The 21,229-nt window shown below is 39.9% G+C and overlaps 1 protein-coding gene across 3 annotated transcripts in view; it reads left to right on the plus strand.

Moving 5' to 3' along the window:
• The window catches only part of PTN (pleiotrophin), an 88,611-nt gene extending 67,601 nt beyond the window's left edge, over positions 1 to 21,010 (plus strand). For 2 of the 3 annotated variants that reach the window (XM_047763280.1, XM_047763281.1), the window contains 3 exons: positions 844 to 1,017; positions 3,231 to 3,392; positions 20,256 to 21,010. In XM_047763280.1, the coding sequence (XP_047619236.1) occupies positions 844 to 1,017; positions 3,231 to 3,392; positions 20,256 to 20,311 (392 nt within the window). In that variant the 3' untranslated portion in view covers positions 20,312 to 21,010. The remainder of the gene's footprint in view (positions 1 to 843; positions 1,018 to 3,230; positions 3,393 to 20,255) is intronic. The other variant, XM_047763282.1, reaches the window with a different exon arrangement.
• The last annotated feature ends 219 nt before the right edge of the window (positions 21,011 to 21,229 follow it).

Genomic DNA, 21,229 nt, shown 5'->3' on the forward strand with positions numbered 1-21,229 from the left:
ACCTGATTTTATCCTTTCTCCTTCCCTCCCCCTCCCTCCGTCATTTTCTTCCTACCTTTCCTCTCTCCAAGTATTCAGAGGAACCTAAGAGACATCCCCTCTCACTTCCATCCCCCTCAACTGTAAGTCCTAAAAAAGGGATGAGGATCATTAACTCGGAGCCGACATGACAGTGATCACGTAAAGATCACAGCAGCAGCTACTGCGTTTGGAAAACCGACCAGCAGCGATCAGGTGTTTTGCTTGTGCTCATACCTTCCTCCCAAAGAGTCCTAAAAGGAATTTTTGTTTTGTCTCATATTGAAAAAGGAGGAAGGCGAAGCTCAGAGAGGATGAAGCACCTTTTCTATGTCACTCCCCTTGTCCTAAGGGGCTGTGCAGCTGGGAGTCTGTTTACAGCTGCGTCCACCACACTCGCCTTACGCTATTCCACCTGTACGAGAAAGGAACGTTGAGACATGCATCGAACTGGATAACCTGACAACTCTTACTTCTCATAGACTAGTTTCTCATTTTTTAGGTTTAACTGACTTTGACCATCTTCTCTTTTTACAGAAATGTTTGCTTCTAAAAGGAGAGATCAGTGAATCACTTAGCACAGTCCTTGATACATAATAAGAATTAAAATGAATAACAGTTCTAGCTCCACAGTTTCCTTTCTCCCTCTCTTGGTCATTGGTTGATTGAACCATTCAGCTAACACCTATCAAGTTCCTACTCTTACTGAACAATGAAGATAAAGGTAAAATGCAGACCATGCAATTAAGGAGCTCAGGAATGGACTTAGTTATATCTAGGAGTTAAAGATTTTTCTGGATGTTATTTTTCTTTCCTCCCTTCCAGAAAAAAAGGTGAAGAAGTCTGACTGTGGAGAATGGCAGTGGAGTGTGTGTGTGCCCACCAGTGGGGACTGTGGGCTGGGCACCCGGGAGGGCACCCGGACTGGAGCTGAGTGTAAACAAACCATGAAGACCCAGAGATGTAAGATCCCGTGCAACTGGAAAAAGCAGTTTGGAGGTAAGTCCCACCCCTGCAGTCCTGTTGATGTCATCTTCTACCCTGAGATAATTCTTGCATTCTTCTACCAAATACCTTTTTGAGGTCGATTCTATTTATTTTAACACATTTATTTTCTCAGATGCAGACTAACCGGGCACTTTGCCTACCCCCAGGTACCTCATTTTCAGTACTACTAGCATGGGAGGGCTCAGATAATTTTTTTGTCCTGGATGGAGGGTTATTCTGTGCACTGTAGGGTATTTAGCTGACTCTCTGGCTTTTACCCATGAGTTTCTGGGAGCATGCCCTCCACCTTACCAACTGCAGCAACTGAAAATATCTCCAGTGTAATCCAGCTATAATGGAAAAAAATAAAAATCATTACACACACACACACACATATATATAAAGAAAATACCTCCAGATATGCTGCACATTTCCTGGGGTGAGTGGGGGGTGCAACAGTCCCTGACTGAGGCCACAGGCTTTACCAATAGGGATAGAAATGAACCCTTGATCCCTCTTAACCGTGTTCTCTTTCCTTCTTCTATTTCTAGATTCCTTCTGTCTCCCCCTCCTTTTTTCTTATTTATTCTCCTTCTCCTGATCTCTTTCTGTCACTTGCAGGCCCTCTCTCTCTTTTGCTCTCTCCCCACTTTCCACATGGGTTTGTAGATTCACTTTCCAAACCCAGCAGGGTTGCTGTGAGCCCCTTTTCATAGATTTTTCTCTCACCAAGTACTGCCAGTTTCATGCTGACTTCATCTACCTACTTGAGAAGAATCTTTCAACTCCTTCAACTTTAAACCCACCACTGAACACCCAGTTCCTTGATTTTTTCACATGCCTAGTGGGACACGATGCCCCAGATATTCTCCCTGGTCTACAGGAAGGTGCTTTGACCTAGTGACCAATGGAGAAGAATAAAGAATACACACAGTATATCTTTTTCATTCTTTATAACTTTGGGGGTTATAACTTTTTATGAGTAGAGGTAAATTCTGTAAAAGGATGGTAAAATTCAGATACATTTAATCTTGAATGGTATATGGGTACCCTAAGAACGATATGCAAAATGTCTTAAAAACTGTGTCTTCAAGGTCTTGTGTCTAGAATATATAAGAACTCTCAAAACCAACAATCCAGTTAGAAAGTGGGCAAAAGATAGGAACAAACATTTTACTGAAGGGGATAAATACATGGCAAATAAACATTTGAAAAGGTGTTCAACATCTTTTTCCTATTAGAGAAATTAAAATGAACACCAATGAGCTATCATTCTGTATTACACACCTACTAGAATGGCTAACATTAGAAATCACATCAGATGCTAGTGAGGATGCAGAGAAACTAGATCACGCATGCATTGGTGATGGGAAGGTACATACAGAAGCCACATTGGAAAAGAGAATGGTAGTTTTTCACAAAACACAACTTGTATTTACCATACAATGCAGTGGTCTCACTCTTAGGCATCTGTCCTAGAGAAATGGAAACTTATGTTCCTATAAAAATCTCTACAGCAATGTATATTGCAGCTTTACTTGTCATAGCCAAAAGCTGGAAAGAACCCAGATGTCCTTCCACTGGTGAATGGTTAATCAGCTGGGGTACACCTGTACCACAGAGTACTACTCAGCAATAAAAGGAATAGGCTACTGATACACACAACTTGGATGGACCTCCAGGAGATTTTACTGAGAGCAAAGAGCCAGTCTCAAAAGCTTACAAACTATATGATTCCATTTAAGTAACACTCCTTAAATAACAAAATTATAGACATGGAGAACAGATAATTGCCAAGGGCAGAGGAGGTAGGAAAGGAAGAAGGTAGCTAAGCTATGATGTAAGAGGATAACCCACGGGGCCCTTGGGTTAGAACTTGTTTGAATATTAATGGGTGGGTGTTCATACTTATCTGCACACAGAACTAAACGTTTGCATACATATACACACTGAGTGTATGTGAAATTGGGGAGACCTAAGGAACTTCTATGGGATGGGTCCACTCAATTTTCTGGTTGTGCCTTTGGACTGTAGTCACACAGGTTATAACCACTGAGGGAATCTGGGTGCAGGGTATATGGGGTTGCTCAGTATCCTTTCTTACAACTGCATGTGAATCTACACTTACCTCACTATAAAAAGTTGAAAACAGAAGTGTGTCTAATTTTTTGGCACTCCAAGAGGAATTCAGAGATTTCTGTTTGGTCCTGCCCTCCTGCCTCTAGCGGAGTGCAAATACCAGTTCCAGGCCTGGGGCGAATGTGACCTGAACACGGCCTTGAAGACCAGAACCGGAAGCCTGAAGCGAGCTCTCCACAACGCCGACTGCCAGAAGACAGTCACCATCTCCAAGCCCTGTGGCAAAGTGACCAAGCCCAAACCTCAAGGTAGGCTCTGCCTTTGCACCATGACACTACATGTTTAATGCGGCTGGATTGATGGACTCAGGCAAGACCTTCAGATGTGCAAACTCAAATTTTCCAGGAGGAAATCTTGGGTGAATTTCTTTAAGGAAAGGGATTGAAAAAAAAAATACACTGAGCATTACACAAGTACTTTACAGCAGGCAATTGATGAGTTCAACTTGAAGTGCTCTGCCCAGACTGGGGGACTGGAGCAGTCTCCTAGCACAAATAAACAACTTAGCAAAATCGGCCAATTAAGACAGCTGTATGTTGACAATATATCCCAGTCCTAAATCAGGACTACATCCTGACAAATACGAACAAACTTAGGCAGTTCACAAGGCTGAAAATTCAAAATCGAGTCTTTCTTAGATTATCAACATCTACAGTTTTCAGGAAATCAGTTATTTTATCTCTTTCCTTGTCTACCACATCACTTGATAGGGTCTGTATGTCTATTCCTCCTTTCAAAGTCTTCATATTTGTTTAGTTAGATTAACGTACCAAGTTCATTTGTCTTGGAATTTCAAAATTATGTAGAGCTATCTTTCTATTCATACCCAGAAAATTAGACTCTGCTCTCATGCTGGAGAAAATAAACTACACCAAACGTCATGGCTGTGTTTTCATACCAACGAAATCCCAGCTGAGGGAAGACAAGGAGGTATTACACTCTTAGGTCATGGTTGTGTGAGCCGAGTTACATCCTCCAAATTCAGATGTTCATGCCCTAACTTTCAGTACCACAGAGACTGTACCTGGAGAGAGGGCCTTGAAAGAGGTACCTGGAATTAAATGAAGTCATGTGTGTGGACCCTGATCCCCTATGACTGGCATATAGGACGAGGAGATTAGGACACATAAACACTGAAGGAAGTCTGAAAGCATCCCCTTTACATTTTAGAATGGAGTATGAAGATGTTGGTAAGGCTGTGACGACTCAGCACTAAATTGAGGAAAGGTGGGAGAACGTCCCCCTTGTGGGAAAATTATTGTGATTTGATTATTAATGAGGCTAAAAAATTAACAGACTTGCGTAGGGAAAGTGCTTAATATCTAGAATTGCAATCTAAATTTGGGGAAATTAAGTTTTCCAGTTGCTTTGATTAAAAAATTGTCTTTAAATTTATTACACTTCAGTTTAACAGCATTATCTTTTGAGGTAAAGAAAGGGTCCTTCCTATTGCTATGTCAATATTGTACAAACTCTGTACTCTAGCCCTTGTTCACAATTTCAGCAATGCCAGGTACCAGATTGGAGATCCTTATCCAAAGTCTCTCTTTTGTTGGAATCCCACTTAATCTGAAGAGAGCTGTTTGTCACCCACTTCTAAATTATATGCTCATAAGAAGGGAGAATATTGATATTCTTAGGTAGATACAAGAATTGAAAGACGCACAGTTGGAATGTAGTTTTCTTCGGGATGGGGATAGATTGCTCTGGGGAAGGTCACTGATTGACTGAAAGATTGTAACTAGAGTTTGCTTAATCATTGCCAGAATGTGGCAGAGATAAATTAGTAAGCAATCATGTTGGGCGCTTGAGATTTTAATTTCTTAGGAAAAGAGATTGAGAGCATTAATTAAAATTCTTAATTAAGAAAATCCTGTATCTGTCAGAGTTTTTAGCTGCAGCAAGATCTATTCTAGCTAGTGAGGCAGAAAGGGGTTGATTGAAGAATATCATATAGCTTACAGAATCTCCAGAGGGGCCAGAGTATTTGACGTGGATCCAGCAATACTGCAAGAAGGCAACAGATCCAAGAGACGTGTCTAATCACACCATATGTGACTGATATGGCAGAGATCCTCCTGCTGAAATTACTCACTGCTCAGCACACTATAAGGCTAAGAACTGGACACTGGAAACTTCATCTCTGTACCCAGACACTCCTACCTCCTTTCTTGCCAAAATAGCCAGTCTCCCCAAATTTGACCTTATTTTCTGCTTGTTCACTTCTACCTCCAAGACTCATTTAAGGGTGCCTGCAGAGTGGAAACTAGGTCACATATAAAATCCTGCCACAGGGGAGTCTGGGAAATGTCTAACCTTCTGAATTCTACCTCTAAATATGAGAAGAGAAGCTGAAAGGGATTTGTTTTGGTATTTAGTAAGTGATCTGCCAGGAGCTGGGGAGTATGCAGGAATGTCACGATGTGTTGGACTGCATCTTTACTCCTAGTCCTCTCTCCTTCTGGGCTAGAAGAGGCATTGATGCCATTTCTAGGACAAGAAGTTGCTGAGAGCAATCATGTTGGGCCAGTGGAGTATCCCACTGAAGGGTGAGTTAGGTCTCATTAGCGCCACTTTTCATTTTTTGTTGAGTCATTACAGTCTTTACATTAAAAAACAATGCCCAGGGATAACTGCGCTGTGAACAATGGGAGAGAAAGTAGGGCTCATGGCCAGTCTGGGCTGACAGTGCTATATCAAAAAAGGTCGGAGCAAAGAACCCTATAGAGGGCATAATATAACTCTTCTCCAAGCCACTGCAAGTGTTGCTTAGTGGTCCCCTTGGAGGATGGACTCCCTGTAGAATTAGAAGATGGCCAAGCTGGGTGGGGCTGGCAAGATGGGCTCGTGTGTGGGGGAGCTGTGACCCCATAGGCAGACTGGTCTGTGGGAGCAGGTGCAGCCCAGCAGTAACCATCACCAGAATGCAGAGTCAAAGATGAGGCTGAGGTGGGGGTTTGTGTGAAAGGTTCCTAGAAGAGCTAAGATTTGCCCAGGTGCCACAAATGATATAGCCTAATGATCGTCTTGGACCATTCAAGAATCTTGAGTGATCATTGATGCGGAAGTTATGAGTTACTTTATAATCAAGATACATAAGTACTGTGAAGTATTGTGAGGCTCCTTTTTGATATCAGCAGACCAGCCTGGCATATATCTGTTTTCAAGTGTCTGGGAGGGTATTCTCAGGCAGAGGTGGGAGCACATGGGCCGATGTCTATGTTACAAGCGGTCCAGGCAAGAGTTTTCATCTCTGCTTCTGTCCTTTCCATCACTTGACACTCTGCTGGTAGCAGATCCTTGTTAAATTTCCCTGCTCATGCTAACCCTAATTCCTTTTATTTCTTCCTACCTATTTCTAAAAGTTTTTCCATGCTGCTACTCTTCCTTTCTGGCTCATTGCCTAGCCCTCTCAGGTTTGACAACTCATCTTGAAAGATCAAAAAATGGCAACCATCTAAGTGCGAGACTCAGCTGTGTGCAGGACACGACATTTGGCAGCTGATTATTAAATGGAAAAGGGGGTCAGTAAAGAGATATTCTGAGCATTATCAGTTCTCTCCTGCTAAATAGATTCTTTGGTTAATTCTCTGAAAGAGAAAAGACACTCCCCACAATTTCTTTCTATTTTCTAGGCTCTGACATTTCTTGGGAATGAGCAGCGCAGCACTCTGTAGATGAGCTTAGGTAGGCTGAGTCTCTTAACTGTGTCGAGAGAGGTGAATGCACAGAATCCCACTGTAGGCTGACCTGGGATGGGCTCCCGCCCTTCTAAGACCCCAGTGGGATTGATGACTGCTGCCCTTGCATTTGACCAGAAAGAGGCAGCTCGGGGTGTCTTATGGGAATTTTGTTCTTGATCAGAGGAAACTACTCTTATTCAGTTTGGCCTCAAGGTTTTCACTTCTTTTTTTATTCTGCTTGTGGAAATCTTTGAACGTCTATATTTTACTTCTTATCCATGACACTGTACTTAAGGTGAGATCTATTTCTGCCCCTTTCTTATTATAATGTCTGTTTTGTCTTCTGTAAACTAAAGTCTATAATGAAGATCTCATAGCCTGTTGTAAAGATGAAATAATTTAGGTAAAAATGCTTGATAAATGTGCAGTATTTTTAAGACCATTTCCTTCCTTCCAAATGGATTCCTTGAGGTGAGTGTTTCCTTCAGCACTTTTCAGGAAAGAGAATTATGGTGATTACAACAATAGGTAATACTTGAGAACCTACTAAGTTTTGATTATAGCTTGGTACACTGTTCATACATTGTGTCATTGAATATTCACAACTCTGCAAGTGACTCTGATTATCCCCAATTTTACATATAAGGAAATTATTATGGCTTAGAGGATTTTAGATACCTAGGGTAAGGTGATACAGCCAATAAACACAAGAGCCAGGACTTAAATACAAGGCAGTCTGACTCTAGATCGCCTGCACTATGTACAGCTCCTTCCCATGTATCTACTCAACATGGGCATCTCAGTTTCTTATCCAAGAAAGGTAATGAGCTTCAGACCCACTCATTTGTGCTAAGATCCCACTTTTGTCATCACTTGCCACTAGCAACAGTATCAGATCCTGGCTCCTTAGCAGGACATGCTGCTCACGTGTCATCCAGTTTAACTCCGGCTGGATCTTTGCTCCAGACATTGCCTGTATACTCTGCTCCAGCCACTACAAACTTCTGGAGATGGCTGAATGGACCGTGCTTTCTTATATGTCCATTTCTTGGTACCCGTGGTCCTAAAAACCTGGAACCTGTTCTCCTTCTTCTATCCTTGATATATTTCATTTTGTAAAACCCAGCTCCCTCATTCAGCAAATATTTCTGGATTGTGTGCTATATGCTAGAGTTAGCACCAGGACAAAAATCAAGGACCTATATAGACCTGTAGTGCATTAAAGAGGCAGTAAATCCCAAAGTCCTACACAGAGTGACCAATGCTATGAAGGAGAGAAGCCCATAGTTCTCTGGCATTATTTTCAATCTGTTTATTTATTTATATTAAGGACCTGCAATGGAGCAGGTTGTCTATTAGGTGCTACTGATATGAAACATGTTTCCTTTCCTTGTACTGCTATATTCTTGTGCTTGGGGTGGGCAGATAGTGAACAAAACAAATACCTAATAATTAAAATGAGAACTACACATTAGCATGAGTGGTCTTAAGATCTAAAAAGACAAGTGTTAGAGTGGCTAAGAGGAAGGGGCTAAGTTAGATAGAGTCACTGGGGAAAGCTCCTTTAAGAGGTAACTTTGGAACTTGGACTTGAAGACAGAGAAGCAACTAGCCATACTGTGTTCTCAACGAAACAAGGGGAAGTTCAAAGTCCCTGAGGCCAAAAAGAGCTTATTTTGTTCAGGAATTAGAAAAGAGATCAGTATGAGAACTTGCCAGACTTCCCTTCCCAAGCCATGAATGGCTGCCTCTTTCCGGGGGCTGACTCCTCAATTAAGACTTGTCCCTTCCTCTGAAGTGGGTGCATGTCTGCCTTGCCCCACGCTGCACCTCTCCAGGGCAGGAGCCACAGTGCATTCACTCTCACAAGTTACTGCATCTCCTGTCCCTAGTCCGTGAGAGGAGCCCGATGAATAGTATTGACTTAGTGAACGAATGATGTGTCCAACTAGACTGGCCTGGTCTGGTTCTCTAGAGCACATCATTCATTCACTGGCTGCAAAAAAAAATGTGCAGAGAAATCCATTAAAAAACAGGACATTCACTTGGAAGAAGAGTCACCTGGATGATGTACTTGTATCCTTATTAAAGAATTTTTGGTTCTAATTGCTGGGACAGATGTGAGAACTAGGAACTATAAATATTTGCAACGTTTACTTCACACTGTGCGTCTGCTTTCATCTCCCTTGGTAAATTCCACGCTCGGAGGCTCATTAGCTGTGCACACACAAAACAGCTATATAATAATTAGTATTAAGGAAGGCTGCATAATAGAACAATGTTCTCACTAATTAGTTACTGGGTTGAGGGACCTTCTTTTTTTTCCCCCCTGGAAGCTTTTGCATTTCTCCTTTCTAATGTCTTCCAGATTGAGAATTTCTGCTTTGTTTTAGGTTGCAGCTATTAACACCAGAATTTCTTAATCATCCTACAAGTAGTTGTTATTTATTGAGTATTTACTATGTGACAGGCATTATATTAAGCCCTTAGCATGCACTGTCTCACTTGATCCCCAAGGAGTTTGGTTCACATTTTACAAACGAGGACACTGAGGTTGCAGCTTGCACAAGGTCACTAGCCATGAAGGGTCAGGCTTGAACTTCAAGTCAGCACAATCTCTGTCTAGTGATCCTTTCTGCTATGCCAATGCTTTCTAAACTGAGTGCTTCTGGTGGGGTTTCTGGGTATTCTAAACAGATGAATAATTTTGGTTTTTGTTTTAATGATAATTCTAAGACATTAGTATAAGCATGTTTGGGGTCATTTATCATTGAGTCATGTCAGATAATTTTTGACTCAAGCTTGTCTTTATGTAATCATTGCATGGAACCAAATGATACCTTTTAGTGCCACATTTCTCATCTGGGTTCTGGAAAGGGGCTGAGTTCCTCCAGGGCATCCCATTCCATTACACTCCGTAGCCTTCCAGACTCAACCTAGGGCTGGATTCAGGGCTACCTTCTCTTCACTTTGAGATTCATAGAGACAGTCCTGCTTTTTCAGGATCCAAGGCACCCAGTGTCTTGGTAACAAGTGCTGCCAGTGAGACACTTTGCACTCCTGGTGACTCAGCCAGCTTTGTTCTGATGCAAAGCCTTCAGGAATCCACAGGGAAATCAAAGGAGGCTGGCTGTTGCTGGGCACACAGAGGCCAGGAAAAGATGAAAAGACCTTTTCTAGAGGAATAAACAGTATTTGTAGAAGAGCTCATCTGAAATCCAAAGAGTAAGCAGCAGGTAAACATCTTGCCGGTGTCCTCCTGCAGGGGCACGCAGGGGGCAAGGCCCAGAGCTGTTTACCGCAGGTTCTCACATTCATCCTCGCTCCTGCAAGGCAAAAATAATTCCAGGAATTGCTTTCATTCTACAGAAAACATAGCAGCATTCTTTAAAGATTCTTTAAAGAGGGAGACGGGTGCAAGGACAAATGCAGCGAGCATTTGTGAAACCATTAATGAGCATAAAATCCTAGAGTAGGCAGTACCAAAGTCACACATTTATTTATTTATTTGCTTTTTAGGGCCACACCTGTGGTATATGGAAGTTCCCAGGTTAGGGATCGAATTGGAGCTGCAGCTGCCAGCCTATACCACAGCCACAGCAACTCAGGATTGGAGCCGTGCCTGCGACCAACGCCACCGCTCACACAACAACACCAGATTCCCAACCCACTGAGTGGGGCCAGGGATTGAACCCACATCCTAATGGATACTAGTTGGATTCATAACCTGCTGAGCCACAACAGCAACTCCCCCAAAGTCATGTATATTAATGATGTTATTTAAAATCTGGGAACATTGTTTTTAAAAAAATAACAGTAAATGCATACATTTTGCATCTCTACAACCAATGAGGGCGATCTGAAGGATATCCAAAAATGAAACCTAGTGCCAGGTCGCTGATGTATTTGTTTGCTAGCGCTGCTATAACAAAGTACTATAGCCTGGGTGGCTTAAAAACACAAATTTATGTTTTCACAGTTCTGGGGGCCAGAAGTCTGAGATCAAGATTTCAGCTGGGCTGATTCCTTCTGAATGCCATGAGGGAAGGGTCTGTTCTAGGCTTCTTTCCTGGGCTTCCAGATGGCATGTCATCTTCCTTCTGTGCATGTCTGTGCCCAGATCTCCTCTTCTTACAAAGACACCAGTCATACTGGATTAGGGCTTACTCCGAAATTACCTCTGTTAAGACTCTGTCTCCAAAGATGTTCACATTTTGAAGTATCAGGTTTACGAATTTAACATGAGTTTTTGAGGGGGACATAATTCATCCCACAACAACTGATTTTAATGTGTGTGTGTGTATATATATTTATATATAATGTGTATATATGTATATAATGTGTGTATATGTTATATAATGTGTATATAAATATATTGTATGCATTATATGTAATGTATATATAATGTATATGATATAAATTGTTATATATACATTATATATACACAATTTTTTGATAGATATACATATATTTGCGAGTGAATAAAAATGGTTTATGGAGCTGTACTTATTGAAATTTTAAATATTCTAGAGTTCAAGGTTTTCCCTTTTCCCATAAATCGTAATTTGAATGTACAGTCATACAGTATTAAACATCAGATATGATAATAGCAAAGTGATGATGCACTGATGCACTAAGTGGGAAAGACAATGTTTTTAATGATACATTTCATTTCTGATTTAGGGTAAAATATAACATAATATTTTATAACAAGATACATTCTTTACCTATGCCCTCATTATTACAGAAACAAGCTTTTAAACATTTAAATATCATATTAGAAATAAATGTTCTTCTTTTCTGCTTTTGATGTAAAAGTCAGTTAAACTGTGTGTGAGGGGAGGTCACTGTGAAGACACGCAGGGTCCTGAGAGTGGCCTACGGACTGAGGAAGGCGCAGATGCTTTTGCTGAACAGAGAAAACCTAAACATTCTTTCCCACATATATGGTTTTGTGTGCAAGCGTGTGTGTGTGTGTGTGTGTGAGAGAGAGATAGAGAGAGAGAGAGAGAGAGAGAGAGAAAGAGATGTGGGTTTAAGTATATCTGTCTAGTCTAGCTGATTTCTAAAGACATGGAAGATGTGGGAATGGGGTTAGGGCTGGTAGTATCACAGCACATAGCAACTGCCAGCACACACACACACACGCACACACACACACACACACACACACACACAAACACACACACACAGAGACACACTCGCCCTGAGACTCTAACACAAGTATCAGAATTGCATGCTATTGCACCTGAAAATATATGGGCATAATTATAATCTACATTCTCAAAGCTACCTATATAAGATTACGCATTCTTTGAAGAGTTTCACTTCCTTCGTCTGTATTGGTCTCTCTTCATTTTAAACTTTTTTTTTTTTGCCAAAGGTGAAAAAGACAAAATTTAGCAGCTGAATATGAATGCAAACACACTGAGATTAAAGGATGTACAAATGAAGTACTTCTGATTCCCTCCTTCACTGTTCTTCTCTCTCGTGACTCTCAGAAGAAAATTTCAAAAAATTTCAGTTGTTTTTACATTTCCAAACACATGAATGCATTAGGACCATGTGAACGGGCTGAGCTAAAAGTAAGGGTTTGTCTTGGTGACTCACCACCTGGGACACACATGCGTGTAGGTAAGATCACAGAGTGACCCCAGCACACTCGTGTCTACCATATAAAGAAAACACTTTCTAGAAAGGATTCCTTTCTTGATGGGATGGAGAAGCCAACAGTTATCTCAACTGCCTCCCTTAAAGAAAGGAAAAGGGAAAGACAGGAGAGGGAAAAGGCTTAAAAGAGAAATCTCTGGGCGAGGGGAGAAGGGCTTAGTCTATTGAGATGGGGAGAGTTGCTTTGGAACATAACTGAACTTTTACTGAACTTGCTCTGGGTGGGTGATGAAATAATGTCCTCATCTCCACTAAACCTTCTGTTAAGTCCACATTACACAACACTGCTTTCATAGCTGAGCTTTGTATTTAGAGGTGATGAAGTTAAAAGCCTCTTAGAGTAAATGGGGGAGAAACAGGTTCCTAAAAAAGCCCCAACATGTTGAGTTTGTGTCTAGACACAAATGTGTACTAGTTTTTATGCGCATCTGCTTGATATCAGAAAGCAAGGGGCAGATAGTTGGGAGAGAGCGGCAGGGTTTAACAAGTAGACTTGAAGAGCAAAAAGGATGTGGGCAGTGGGAAAGGGCAGGTATCAACACGTGGGCAGCACTGAGGAGCAGCCTTATATGGGTGGGTATGTAGGTATACAGGTATGTATGTATTCCGTACACAATCCTAGAAGCAAATGCAGCGAGTCCATAAGAGGAAATGAAGCAAGGAACATTACAAAATAAGAAATCAAGAAACAACAAATTATTACACAGATGAGGGACTGGACCACATCTGAAAATAATATATTAAGAAAAAAAATTGAGATTATACTTTCCACTTTAAATATGTAGAAATGGCTTCCTGTATTGTGCCTTTTACTAGATGCTACCCCAGTCTAAACCAAAATATTGGGAAATTTAATGAATGGCACCAACCAGAAGCCTAGCCAACTAGTACCTGGATTCCTGGTGGATCACTGAGCTGCACATTTACAATTCAGCCAGCCTTGTTACAGGTTCTGAGACACAGCCAGCATGGTACAGGAATTAGATATTTCCAGCTGACTAGACAGCTAATTCTCAAGCACAAGTGAGTTCCTTTAAATAGGTTCATGAAGCATTAAAAGTGTGTTGGTGGTACCTAGACTTTTGGATGTATTTATGTTGTGATGTTACTGTTTGACAGTCACCTGAGCCTTTTCCTCTGCTCGGCTTCCATGATTTATTGAACCAGTCTCCACATGCTATCGGTATCTCTGTGGCATGCTTCCTGCTGTCCCTGTCCACTGGCACTCTTGACCTCTGAATCTTCAGCATCTGTTCATCACTTCCTCACACAGAAATTCTCCTTAGAAGGTACAAATCTTTTTTTCCAGGAGTTCCTGTCATGGCTCAGTGGTAACAAATCTGACTAGCATCCATGAGGACTCAAGTTTGATCCCTGGTTTCACTCAGTGGGTTAAGGATCTGGCAGTGCCATGAGCTATGGTGTAGGCCAGCAGCTACAGTCCCAATTTGACCCTTAGCCTGGGAACTGCTATATGCTGCAGGTACGGTCCTAAAAAGCCAGGAAAAAAAATCTTTTTCCTATTCTAATCAGCAGTCCCTCCCATTGGTTGAATGACCCAAAGCCATTTTATTTGAATCAGTAGCACATAGAAGTCAACTCACTTAGTTAAAATTCAAGCAGCTCTCCTGTCATTTCATCTCTTAATTTTCATTTTATGTTCTCTGTATGCACAATAGGTCATCTGAAAAAAAGAAATCAAACCAAGACATTTTGCTAAGAAAATGAGATAAGCTTATTCTAGAATTTTCAACTCTTCTGCTTCTTAGAATAACATCTCCTCTTAAGGTTTTCAAAATCGTGAAATTGATGTCTTTCTTTCAGTGCCCACTCACAATTTTATTTCTTCCAGATTTCCCTGTATTGGAAATGAGAGTGGGTGTTTACTTGTACCAACCACGTAGCAACCCTATTTCTTAAAAGGCCCTGTGACTAGATGGAAAAGAGACGATACATCCTGTTTGATTATTTGCCTTTTGAGAATGAGTTTGCTATGACAGACTCTTATATAAGTTCTGATAAAAATTTAAATTGGAACTTCCTTTCAAGAAAGAAATATGCCAGCACACACCTAGAGCTTTAAAAATACCCTGTTTTTGATCTAGTAGATCCGCACTGATAATAAATACTAGGGCAAAACTTAAACATACAATGATTTGTCTGCAAAAACAGACACTGCATCATTATTTATAAAAGCAAAATGTGAGAACACAACTGACCAACAAAAGAAGAAAGGTTACCAAAAATACGGGTTGGGATGTCTAGGAATACTACGTTTGTTCATGTTTCAAAGACTATACAATGGCATGAAAAGTAACACAATATAACTTTGAGTATAATATACTGTACGAGCTGTCAGTATGTTTCTAAAGTATACATTAGAGGGACTTATAGAAAGGAAACATAAATAGAACTTGCTGCTCAAAGTGTTATCTCTGGATTGTGAAACCATGGGTAATTTCTTTACCATATGTTTCTTCATTTTCTAGATAAGCTGATATCACTTTTAAAACTGGAAAGCTAATTAATATTTTTTAAGAAGAATAAAATAATTCAGAGTGGAGAAATTCTCTCTCCCTTTCAGGCTGTATCTTACCATGGACACACTTTTTCTCCCTACTAATTCCTTCTCTTTTACATCACATGCATCTGTGATGCAGCAAGAGAACTAAGCTTTGAAGACATAAAAATAGTGGCCATATACCATGATCTTTAAAATAAATATATGGACACTTTTAGAATACTTTACAAGTTTGAAAGACTCTCACATAAAGCAGTCTTAAGACACTACTTGTAATATAAGCTCTGAGAGCAGAATTTTGTCTGGTTTGCCATGATATACCAGCACCCAGAACAGCATCTGACATGTAGTGGATATACAAGTGTATATTTGCTCTATGAATTTTTTTGTTTATTTTTAGGAAAAAACCTGCAGCATATGGAAATTCCCAGGCTAGAGGCTGAATCCAAGCTGCACCTGCTGGTGTATGACAAAGCCACAGCAAAGCCAGATCCGAGCTGCATCTGCAACCTACACCACAGCGCATCACTAAGCCAGATCCTTAACCCACTGAGCCAGGTCAGGGATCGGACCTGCGTCCTCATGGATTCTAGGCAGTTTTGTTACCACTGAGCCACAATGGGAACTCCTGCTCTATGAACTTTTTTGTAGAGTCATCAAATGGGATCTTAGAGGTCATAATCTCACATGATATTCATGATGGCCCTTCGAGGAGGATATATCAGGCTTCACTGCAACCTTGAAAGGCTACTAAAATCAGACATTGATTTTTTTTACCCACAGAATTAATTCAGGATTCCACTTTAAAGAAAAACTGTTGAGTTGCTTAGATCAATTTCATGTATATATGTTTATAATTTTATTCTTCATAAAAATTCTTTGAAGACTAAAGAATGTTAAATATTTTATTAAAATATTACAAGATTCTGATTTACTTTCCTCAAGAAATACTACTTTTCTATATACTAATGAGCTAACTCTATCTACCCTTCAAGTGTTTATTATTTCTTTGCTCTGCATGCAGCAAATATTTTATGAGTGCTTATCATGTATCAGGCACAGAAGACACAGATGCAAAAGACAGGTGGTCTCAACCCTCATAGGAAGGGGAACATGCATATCAAATAATCATATACCATATTACTTATTCAATTATAATTTTGATAAGGTCAGTGAGAGGCATGATGGAAGTATCTAACCATTGGTGGAATATGCTTAGCCTGGAAGTTTGGAAAGAGCTTCCTTGAAGAAGTGAAATCAATGGTCCTAAAGATGAGTTGAGGTTGGCTAAGCAAAGCTGAGAGAGTAGGAATAAAAACACTCAGGTGAGAAGAACATAATTTGAAAAGACTGAGGTGGAAATAACCAAGGAAAATTCCAGGAACCACCGTAAGTTAACTGGGTGCACAGTAAGCCAGTGAAGCATGTGTTCTGGCCGTGCTGAAGATTTCTTTGGTTCACTGAAGATGTACTAGTTCTCTCTCATGCAGTAGGCACTATGCTAGGGGCCAAGGGTTTACTAGTCATTGAGATTCTGCCATCTCACAGCTTATAGTGGCAATTATAGCACTAAAGATAAGTGTTCTGATAGGGCTTCTAACTCAGATCAAGAAGTCAATAAACTAGAAGTGGTGTCAAAACTGGTACCTGGAGGATGGGAGGTAGAGGTGGTAGTGAAGTGCAGGGTTGACGGCATGAAAAATGGGTTTGAAGGCCAGAGACTAGGAGAGAGAAGGAATGATGTGCTTGGGGAATTGAAATAAATGTATCAGTTCAAGTAAAGGGTGGCGGGGGGGGCGGCGGGGGGTGGTGTTGATTTGAACAACGGGTGACATATAAGCACAAAATAAGACCGGTAGGCACTTGCTACAGATGGGATGATTAGCAGAGGCTATGCTGTGTTGAGTGAAGAGGTCAAAGGGCCAGCAAATGGCTTCTTATCTGATCCTAATGCTGAATCATTGTCAACCTTGATACTCTTTTGGCCTCTGTTTCTGCATGGATTACATAGGGGGGTTGGATTAAGTTGTTCCCAAATCATAGATTCTGTGATAGTATTTAAATACTCTCATGTAGATGAGGTAAGGCTTGAGGGTTTGTTCATAAATTTTTGAGGCCACAGAGACAAGTAGTGAAAAACTCATTTTGTTTGTCAGTAAAATGTACATGAAAGTCACAAAAAAAATGCTTTTGATTGGAAGCAATCTTACTGACCTGATTTTCTTCTTTATTCTCAAATTTGAGCAAATCGTTCCATGAGAAATGAAATTGACCTTATGCAAATTCTTCCTTCTTTCCACTACTTTTTACTGAAAACTCTTTGTTTTTCTGTTCGATTGAACCCAGAGTGAACTTAAGGTCTGTAGTGTCAGACAAATGCCATGATAACTTGCCAGTTGGGTCAAAATAAATTGATTGACATTGTGCAGATTAAGTAGGCAATTGGTTGATTTCTTAGTATTTAGCTAGTTGTTTATTGATAATATAAAATAAATGTCAGGCTCAAATAGCAGAGAGAGGATGTGATTTTGACTTTACCAAGGAAAAATGAGGAGAGACTTCCACGCTCCAGCTGCTCACTGAAATGAACAACCTACCTTAGCAAGCTAGTTATTCTTATGGAATAATTATAAGAATAGTTCTTATTTAAAAAAATTATTGAGTCGATTTATAATGTTCTCTCAATTTCTGCTACACAGCAGAGTGACGCAGTTATAAATATATATACGTTTCTTTTTCTCACATTAACCTCCAGGATTTCATTCCAAATGCAATAGTTTTGCATTTACTAACACCAAACTCCCCATCCACCCCACTCCCTCCTCCTCCCCCTTGGCAACCACAAGTCTTTCTCCACATCTGTGAGTTTGTTTTCTTTCTGTAGATAGGTTCATTTGGGCCATATATTAGATTTCAGATATAATGATTTCATATGGTATTTGTCTTTCTCTTTCTGACTTACTTTACTTAGTATGAGAGTCTCTAGTTCCATCCATGTTGCTGCAAATGGCATTATTTTGTTCTTTTTTATGACTGAGTGGTATTCCACTGTGTATATATACCACATCTTCTTAATCCAGTCATCTATGGATGAACATTTAGGTTGTTCCCATGTCTTGGCTATTGCAAATAGTGCTGCTGTGAACATAGGGGTGCGTGTATCTTTTTCAGTGAAAGTGTTGTCTGGATATATGCCCAGAAGTGGGGTTGCTGGATCATATGGTAGTTCTATATTTAGTTTTCTGAGGAACCTCCATAATGTTTTCCATAGTGGTTGTACCAATTTATATAGTTATTCTTATTTAAAGAACAACTTTAAATTTTATAAAATAAAATTTTACTAACACCTGATCAGGATGGTATCTATTTACTTCTGTGTGAAATAGGGACATGCTGGCCAAAATATATAAATTACTGCCCCAAACATCCACTTCACTGGAGAGCTAGAAGATTATAAATTACTAAGGGTTCCCAGGGATTTGGAGAAACTGAGACAAGGGAAATCAGAGTGATATTTCAGTTGTCATCCTAGATTATTCCTTGAGGATACTGTTTTAATATGCAGCCATTGCTTAAAATGTCAACCAAAGACTGGGAATTATTAAATGTTCAGACACTGATTTTGCAGAAATTGAACAGAATGGGAGTTCCTGTTGTGGCTTAATGGGTTAAGAACCAGACATAGTGTCCATGAGGATGTGGGTCCAATCCTTGTCCTCGCTTAGTAGGTTAAGGATCCAGCATTGCCCTAAGTTGTGGCATAGGTTGCAGATGTGGCTCAAATCTGGCATTGCTGTGGCTGTGGTGTAGGCTGGCAACTGCAGCTCCAATTCAATCCCTAGCCTGGGAGCTTCCATATGCTGCAAGTGAGGCCCTAAAAAGAAAAAAAAAAAATGAGCAGAATACCTTCTTTGCCCTTAGAGGTATTTTTAAACTTGGACGTTCTGGTCATTTCACCTTTCATAGGTCAGAAGAAAGAGATATTTATAATGACAAGTAAAAAGAGGGACTAAAAATATTGTCTCTTCACTACAGTGAAAGGGAAAGCTGAGGATGTAAATGAACAAAATGAAAACTTAGGAGCAGCAGTTTAGCAAAATTTTAGCAACTTCTCACCCAATTGCGTATGTTGCACTCTTGAAGCTTCAGTAAAGGAAGTTAAGGACAATTACCTTGTACAGAATTCCTACTTTGCCTAATATACAATGGACTTTGGAATTTATCTGAATAAGTGGTAAGGATAAGAATGGAAAAAATTCAAGCCCAGTTATGAGCTGGGTTTTGTACAACGTTTGTGGCTGGTGTCATGTCCACTCTCATCATAAGCCTCAGGACCCTCTTGGGCACGTGTCCTAGGATGAACAGTGCCCTAGTCCCTGCTGGCCATTGTTTTCATCCCAGTATTTCTCTGTTGCTTAGCACATTTAGTGACCTGCTCAGTGCACATGTCCTGGTGATGACAAATAATATTAATTTTACAGAGAAATTACCTCTTCCTCTTACTCTATTAGCACAGTAATGATAAGTGCTAATCTTTATGCGTACATGTTATTGTGCCATGTTCTGTTCTCAGTGGATTTTATACAATTCATTTAATTTGGATAATAACCCTACAAAGTGGTACTACTCATATGCCGGTTCACAGATACATGAATTAACTTTCTCAGAGTCTCACAGAAACTTAGTGATGGAGTCAGAATTTAAACTCCAGCAGTCTGGCTCCAACTCCTTACCTACACATTTCTGCCACTTTTGTGGACTGAATGGGGGAAGCCTCCTAGAGATATTTAGCCATGTCCTTTCACTCCTTAGCCTGGTGATGCTGACCATTCATATCTTTGGAGCCAAGGCTGACATGTCCTGTTCTATCCTGCATACTCCTCTGCTTAGGAAAGGGGAGATGGCAGATGGTTGAGTGGTTTAAATCCCTCTTAGTTTCACTTACCTTCCCTTAGTTTAGCCCAAGCTGGAACATTCCATTTGCTTCCTCCAAGGCTAGGTGTTTCTGTAGGGTCAAAGCTCCAAGTTTGGTTGATTCATAGGTGGTCCTCCATGTATGAAGAACTGTCCAAATGTATAAACAGAGGGCAGATCAGGGGTGGAAGCATTTGAAATTGTCAGATACCTTGTCTGTATATCTAATCATTTCATTCCTGGCCACTTATATGAAAAGTGGCTCCCTCCCCTATAGCTTACTAATGTGATGCTCTTTTTCTTTCTTTTACTTTTAATCACAGCAGAATCTAAGAAGAAGAAAAAGGAAGGCAAGAAACAGGAGAAGATGCTGGACTAAATGACACCACCTTCTGTGGAACAGGAAAAGGACATCAGCAAACAGGATCAGTTAACTATTGCATTTATACCTACCGTAGGCTTTTTATTCCAAAATTATCTATAGCTTAAGTACACAATAGGCAGAAATAAAAAGAAAAGAAAAATTTTGTAGTAGCATTTTTAAAATATATACCATAGTACAATTAGGGGCTTATAATAAAGGACTGTAATCCTATTTAGAATGTTGACTTATAGTACATGATAAATGATAGGAAATTGAGGTAAGTTTTTTGAAGTCATGTGATATTTTACATTTAAAATCTTTTTTTTACATTTTTTTTTCTTTTGGCAGCAATTTAAATGTTATGACCATGTAAACTACTTTTCTTGTTAGGTAATTTTTTCACCTAGACTTTTTTTTCCCAATTAAGAAAAATATATACTAAACAAAGCAACAATAAAATATGATCATCCTATTTGAGGAAAATATGTTTTCTGCCAGTGGATTTAAAAACTTTTAGTCTGAAAAATGAGGGGAGGGGTCAGAGCATGTCCTAGTTCAATGTTGATTTCTTTTTTTAAAGAAAAGCATTAAAACATGAAATTGTTTCACTTTGGCAGAAATATTTGCTCTCTTGATGAAATTATTTTTCCTTATGAGCAAAAAAAAAAAAAAAAAAGGACTAGGAAAATAAATCAAGGTGATGTCAAAAAAAAAGTGCTTTTGTGTGCAATGATTTGATACTATAATCTTCCTCCCTTTGTCACCTACACTCGCCCAGCCAACCTGTTAGCAGTGAAAACTGATGATACAACTAAATCACTCTTAGGCACAAATGTTATAGAGAGTTTGCATAGATGTAGTGGTAGATATAGATCTCTATATGTATATTTTTAACTTTCTATAAGTATATAGTAGGCTAGGCTGGTGCTTTTG

Source organism: Phacochoerus africanus, chromosome 16, assembly GCF_016906955.1.
Source record: "Phacochoerus africanus isolate WHEZ1 chromosome 16, ROS_Pafr_v1, whole genome shotgun sequence".
NCBI classification, from domain to species: domain Eukaryota; kingdom Metazoa; phylum Chordata; class Mammalia; order Artiodactyla; family Suidae; genus Phacochoerus; species Phacochoerus africanus.